The sequence below is a fragment of the Procambarus clarkii genome, chromosome 30, assembly GCF_040958095.1.
Source record: "Procambarus clarkii isolate CNS0578487 chromosome 30, FALCON_Pclarkii_2.0, whole genome shotgun sequence".
Lineage (NCBI taxonomy): Eukaryota > Metazoa > Arthropoda > Malacostraca > Decapoda > Cambaridae > Procambarus > Procambarus clarkii.
In genome coordinates this window covers 14,306,297-14,313,334 of record NC_091179.1, presented here as the reverse complement: position 1 = coordinate 14,313,334, position 7,038 = coordinate 14,306,297, and the positions used below count along the sequence as shown (strand labels likewise).

The window sequence follows — 7,038 nt, the reverse complement described above, 5'->3', positions numbered from 1 at the left end:
AGGTGATCAAGTACCTTTATGTCTTGTGGCTTTTGGCGGGTTACATAATTAGATTGCGTTTATTAGCATTTATCCCAGTGTCAAGGACAGGAAGCCTATTATTCTTATCGAAGTTCCCTCTCTCTCCTTGGCCACTGTCCAAGAGGTTGCGCACCATTCCTTCCCTCGTCCCATCTCAAATCCTTATCCTGACCTCTTTCAAGTGTTATATAGTCGTAATGGCTTGGCGCTTTCCCTTGATAATTCCCTCCCTCTCTCCTTAGCCAACGGGTGACCTTTCTCAGGATGCAACTCACAACACTAATTAAGCTATTTACTGCTAAGTGAATAGTAGCATCAGATGTAAGGAAACGTGCCCAGACGTCTCGCCCTGCTCGAGACTCAGACTCGAGTCCAGTTGACTGGGAGCCGACTGCCCTGTCTACTGCACTATAGGTACAATAGACAGGGCAGTCTATATGCACCAACGTATTGTACGTGACACCAGGGCAGTCACGTGCAACACGGGAAGCGGTTGCTAATAGAAGAGAATGAATTAAAATATTCTCCATGAAAGACATTACTGTTATTAGTTAAGATTTGAGCCTTTTTCACAGTGTATACATCACAGGAGTGGACATCAAGCGGCAATATCAGAGTGAAATAAAATCACTAAGAAAACTAAAAACTAAAATCATAAGAAAACTATTTTCTAAATTAAAAACCAAACTTTACTTGCAAACAATTGAGCGATAGAAATGTAAAGAAAACCACGTAAATATAATTGTTTTAGAACATTTTGCATGGCAAGTAATGGCTACACAAGCCTGGCGCACCCGCCTCTGGCCAGCAGGTGGCGGGCGATCACACCAAACTCTCCAACAATGTATTTGAGGCGTCAGTCAGCCTTATGCAGGATCCTTTAGTCTCCCAGGAGCGTTGCATAGTAATGTTATGATGGACGCGCGCTCCTCGCCTCTCACTCTCACATGTTACTGTGTTAAATGAATCGTTAGAGGGGTGATATTTTGACTCGTGCTTTCTTCTCTTATCTCTATCATGATGTTTATACACAAAAATGTGCACCGGAACCTCGAGATGAAGTCTAGATGTTAGGCTGAGCTGAGGCAACATCAATGAGAACCGGCGATGAGTCACAATAACGTGGCTAAAGTATGTTGACTAGACCACACACTAGAAGGTGAAGGGACGAAAACGACGTTTCGGTCCGTCCTGGACCATTCTCAAGTCGATTGTGAGGCCATTCTCAAGTCCCAATATTTGCCATTCATAATCGACTTGAGCACGTCTCAAGTCCTGGTCCGTCCTGGTCCAGGACGGACCGAAACGTCGTTTTCGTCCCTTCACCTTCTAGTGTGTGGTCTCGTCATCAATGAGAGCATTTTCATCCTAACTTCAACACTCAACTCAAATTACGACCCTCATCCAAAGAAATTGTTGTGACCATTATAGATACTACCGCTCTGCTTGACAGAGCGTGATGTGTAGGTTCTGGACTTGACTTTAGTTTCCACTCCAACGTTACTCCTCAGCGGCGTCGTTCAACATCATACATATTAGTCCTACTCCGCTTAGACTTCCGGTATCGTCCGACCCCAGTGAGCCAAGTCCCAATATTTGCCAAGCAAATGTGTATTCAGGCTGTAACTGGATATCCAGAAGAAAACTTTTGCAATTTATAATTTTCGTATGCATTTTAATACACGCATACATGTTCAAAGGCAGTTACTCTAATATATCGGCATTTTTGGCTCTATATAGTCGTAATGGCTTGGCGCTTTCCCCTCATAATTTCCTTCCCTCCCACTTGACCAAACAGCCGGTCGGCGAGCGGACAGCACACTGGTCTTGTGATCCTGTGGTCCTGGGTTCGATCCCAGGAGCCGGCAAGAAACAATGGGCAGAGTTTCTTTCACCCTATGCCCCTGTTACCTAGCAGTAAAATAGGTACCTGAGTGTTAGTGAGCTGTCACGGGCTGCTTCCTGCGGGTGGAGGCCTGGTCGAGGACCGGGCCGCGGGGACACTAAAGCCCCGAAATCATCTAAAGATAACCTAAAGAAGGACAACAACAAGCGTCCAAGAGACAGTGAAACACGGCAATCAGTCTCCGCAGACTTCTATGTGTTGTGTTTTAGTTTTGTCCGATGGAAAGTTATTTTCTCTCATAAATAAATAAATAAATAAATAAATATATATATATATATATATATATATATATATATATATATATATATATATATATATATATATATAATATAATATAAAATAAGAGAGAGTGGGAGAATGTTTATTTTTAGCGTTACTGAATTCTCTGTGTATATGAGAAATGTCTGTCTTTTTGCCTGTCCAAGGCTGGAGGCCAGATGCTTGGGGCCAGCCCCACGCAACTTTACACATGAGGCATGTAGGGTATGGGAGTGTCATAGGTAAGTCGGTGTTGGCTCTAGTGCCACACTTTGAGAAATATATGGGCTCTACCCCCCCCCCCCCCCTCCCCCACCCACCATCCCCGTTCAGTTTCCATGAAGTCATGCCTGAAATATTGTTTTGTTGTTCAGAGACATATTTAGCAATTTAAGTTCTTATATTTTATCTAAGGGAGAGAGAGGAGGAAGGAGGAGAAGGGGGAGGGGCAGAATGGGAAAGAGAAGGGTTAAGGTTGGGGAAGAGGAGGTTTGAAGAGAAGGGGCAAGAGGGGAGTGTGTTTGAAGAGAGGTTAGGACAGATGGAAAGAAAGATGAAGAGAGAGAGTGGAAGTTGTGCGGTGAGAGAGTGGGGAGAGGTGGCGGAAAGGGGAATGTTAGGGAGAAAGATGAAGGGAGCAGAGGGAGGGATAGGGAAAGAGATATAAGAGAGGGAGAAACTGCGAGAGAAGAGAAGGGAGAGGAGGGAAGAGGTGGGGAAGGCAGAGAGTGAGACCCAGGTACAGGCCCAGAGAGAGAGAGTGAGACCCGGGTACAGGTGGATACCCACTACAGTGATGTTATAACTTCAATTACCAACATAACCATAACAACAACTCTGCCAGTGTTGTAGACCGTAGTCTAAACAATTTGTGTTCGTGTCGCGGCACGTAGACTGGCGGAGTATTCACAAAGACACACAATCAGGCCAGAAGTTCAAGGTTAACACCCCCTCCCCCCCCCCCCCCACTTGCTGGAGCAGGCGCTACCAAAATCCTGATATATCTTGAAAGTTTTCTAGGGGGGGATATTTTCCCTCATAATGGTAACTTTCTTTTTCCACGCTGTATTCCGGTCCACGTTTCGTTTTTATCTTAGATTCAGTAGTTCTTAAACTGTTGTTTACATATATAAATTTTCCTCGGGATTTTTCACGAATATATATTATTTATTGACTATGACCGAAAGGATTAGATCATTGAATCTACGTAAACTTCTGTTATTGTTAACTTGGCTCGAAAACAAGAAGAGAGGAAGAGGGACTGAGTTAAGAAGCTTCCTGACCTGAAACATTTGAAAATGTTACTTATTTAATTACATCATCATTTGAATTCATGAATAAAATATTTTGTACGATATGTAATACCTTGAAATGTTTAGCTAATTTTGAAAACAAATTAAATGGCGGCTGATTTATTTACTCGTAAAATGTTGTAATACACGAAGCTGTTGTGGACGGAGACTGTTGTGGACGGCGGCTGTTGTGGACGGAGGCAGAAGTTCCTGTGTGCACTTAAACACTTCATTTCTTGAATTTTCCTTCAAGATAATTACTTTTTGGAAAAAAACTATTAATGCACAGTATAATCTGAAATCACAGTGAAAATATATTTAGATTTAATAGTAAATTTTCGAAGTTACTGGGTGATATTCAGGTTTAATTTTGAGTCAAATTTCACCACACAATGTGTTTAGAATTAAATAATTTATGAAAAACGAGGTAAGATAGTATGTTAATTGTTTAAGAGAAAATTCCCCGAATTTAGTGCCAATACGATCGCTTATAGGACGAGGGAATATTGTAGATCTTCCCCTAACTACTGAGGCTATCGTCTCGAGTCTGGGCCGAGATGTTGACACCATAATCATGGCATCATAAATGTTAGTGTATATACGTATGAGAGTTGACATTCAGGACTACCGGTCAATGGTACTAACACACACCAGCACCTCCTTGCTCTGTGCTCTCTTGGATCACAAGAGTTGTTGTTCAATAGAGCGTGTTATCACTGTCGAGGCTTCTATACATTACTGTAGTTTAATAACATATGTTATTTTTACGTATTTCCTTGAAGGGAATTTTTACATTTTCGCTGCCTGGTGCTTCCATCTGACGTTGCCAAAAGCATACAGTTTCACGCTGCTCTAAAGAATTTATATTAAAATTTAAAGTTTGATGCAAAGTTTCACACAGTCGTCTGGCGAGGAAGAAAATATTCTGTACGATGCCTTAAAAAAATCAACAAAACTCACCTGACTTTGGATCCAATGTTTTAAAATACTTGCGAGCAGCTGACTAGTCCTTTATCATAGAGAAGAGATTTTAAATCGTAAAAACCATCGAATAAGTTTGTAATATTTCCCCGAAATGTTAAGATAATGGTGAGGCTGCTTGTTGCTCGCCAGCGGTCTTCATCACTGGGGGCAGGGCCAGTGTGGCGCCAGTGTCTGGCTCCAGACGCCCTCCACCCGCGCCTACCACACTACCACGCCCTCCACCCGCACCCACCACACTACCACGCCCTCCACCCGCGTCCACCACACTACCACGCCCTCCACCCGCGTCTACCATACTACCACGCCCTCTACCCGCGCCTACCACACTACCACGCCCTCCACCCGCACCCACCACACTACCACGCCCTCCACCCGCGTCCACCACACTACCACGCCCTCCACCCGCACCCACCACACTACCACGCCCTCCACCCGCGTCTACCACACTACCACGCCCTCTACCCGCACCCACCACACTACCATGCCCTCCACCCGCACCCACCACACTACCATGCCCTCCACCCGCACCCACCACACTACCACGCCCTCCACCCGCACCCACCACTCTACCATGCCCTCCACCCGCACCCACCACACTACCACGCCCTCCACCCGCACCCACCACACTACCACGCCCTCCACCCGCACCCACAACACTACCACGCCCTCCACCCGCACCCACCACACTACCACGCCCTCCACCCGCGTCTACCACACTACCATGCCCTCCACCCGCACCCACCACACTACCACGCCCTCCACCCGCACCCACCACACTACCACGCCCTCCACCCGCACCCACCACACTACCACGCCCTCCACCCGCACCCACCACACTACCACGCCCTCCACCCGCGCCCACCACACTACAACAATTCACCACCACAACTACCACCACCCCCACAGTCACCACCATTACCCCAACCATTGTTTTGTCAAGTTATAGTCTCTCATTGTCAAGGACAGAAAACATATTAAGCTTATAAAGATCTCCTCCCCCCCCCCCCCCGCCTCGTGCCAACGCGCACCTTTCCCAGGGGTTACCACCCACAACAGTCGCCTAACTCCTCGGTATATAGTTATACTGCTAGGTGCAAAGAGGCATCAAATGTATGGAAACTTGCCCAAACGTCTCACCCTAACTTGGAATCGAACACGAGACCATTGCTATTGAGGTAACTGCGCTGACCACTGTGTTGTTTACGTTCTGACGTTCGTGCTGACTTAAGCGAGTGGGCATCCTGGCGTCAGCAGGCCATCTAGGGTTGCAGGCAGCTTATACTGTAGTCTATAAGCTGCTTGACAATACTTCTTATTGCACTAAATATCGTTTAATGTAGCTGGACTTGCCACTGTAGATTGCAGACTGTAGTCTGTTCCCCACACTGTAAATTGTTGCGTGCTGATTGACTGCATACTGTAGCCTCCCTCACACTGCATACTGTAGCCTCCCTCACACTGCATACTGTAGCCTCCCTCACACTGCATACTGTAGCCTCCCTCACACTGCATACTGTAGCCTCCCCCACACTGCATACTGTAGCCTCCCTCACACTGCATACTGTAGCCTCCCTCACACTGCATACTGTAGCCTCCCCCACACTGCATACTGTAGCCTCCCTCACACTGCATACTGTAGCCTCCCTCACACTGCATACTGTAGCCTCCCCCACACTGCATACTGTAGCCTCCCTCACACTGCATACTGTAGCCTCCCTCACACTGCATACTGTAGCCTCCCTCACACTGCATACTGTAGCCTCCCTCACACTGCATACTGTAGCCTCCCCCACACTGCATACTGTAGCCTCCCCCACACTGCATACTGTAGCCTCCCTCACACTGCATACTGTAGCCTCCCTCACACTGCATACTGTAGCCTCCCTCACACTGCATACTGTAGCCTCCCTCACACTGCATACTGTAGCCTCCCCCACACTGCATACTGTAGCCTCCCTCACACTGCATACTGTAGCCTCCCTCACACTGCATACTGTAGCCTCCCTCACACTGCATACTGTAGCCTCCCTCACACTGCATACTGTAGCCTCCCTCACACTGCATACTGTAGCCTCCACCACACTGCATACTGTAGCCTCCCTCACACTGCATACTGTAGCCTCCACCACACTGCATACTGTAGCCTCCCTCACACTGCATACTGTAGCCTCCCTCACACTGCATACTGTAGCCTCCACCACACTGCATACTGTAGCCTCCACCACACTGCATACTGTAGCCTCCACCACACTGCATACTGTAGCCTCCACCACACTGCATACTGTAGCCTCCACCACACTGCATACTGTAGGTTGCATCCTGTCTTTTATTGTATCATCAGCTCCTCCTTCCCTCCTCTAGAGGGTAATGTATCTTATATAAAAAAAAAAATGGTGGAAAGGTGATGGTGGCGGCGGGAGGGGGGAGGGGAGGGGGTCTGGCCGTGACCACGTCGTCCTCAGAGGCTGCGTCCCTCCTCTTCCCTCCTCACGCACGACACTCTTGTCGGGTTCATTTTTATACTTCCTCCGCGCGATGATAAGAGGCAGTAAACGTTTGTCTTTTTGGTCTGTGTGT

General features: G+C 47.2%; 2 protein-coding genes across 2 annotated transcripts; both read right to left on the bottom strand.

Moving 5' to 3' along the window:
- Positions 1-4,555: 4,555 nt before the first annotated feature.
- LOC138369915 (uncharacterized) lies at positions 4,556-5,389 on the bottom strand. The gene has a single exon (XM_069333665.1). The coding sequence runs from the start codon at positions 5,387-5,389 to the stop codon at positions 4,556-4,558; it is 834 nt and encodes a 277-aa protein (XP_069189766.1).
- Positions 5,390-5,781: 392 nt separating this feature from the next.
- LOC123765575 (loricrin-like) lies at positions 5,782-6,765 on the bottom strand. Its single transcript, XM_045754254.2, has one exon. The coding sequence runs from the start codon at positions 6,763-6,765 to the stop codon at positions 5,782-5,784; it is 984 nt and encodes a 327-aa protein (XP_045610210.2).
- Between the last annotated feature and the right edge of the window lie 273 nt (positions 6,766-7,038).

Coding starts and splice junctions, on each gene's coding strand:
- LOC138369915 (XM_069333665.1), bottom strand. CDS start 5,389: ATGGTTGGGGTAATGGTGGTGACTGTGGGGGTGGTGGTAGTTGTGGTG.
- LOC123765575 (XM_045754254.2), bottom strand. CDS start 6,765: ATGCAGTGTGGTGGAGGCTACAGTATGCAGTGTGGTGGAGGCTACAGT.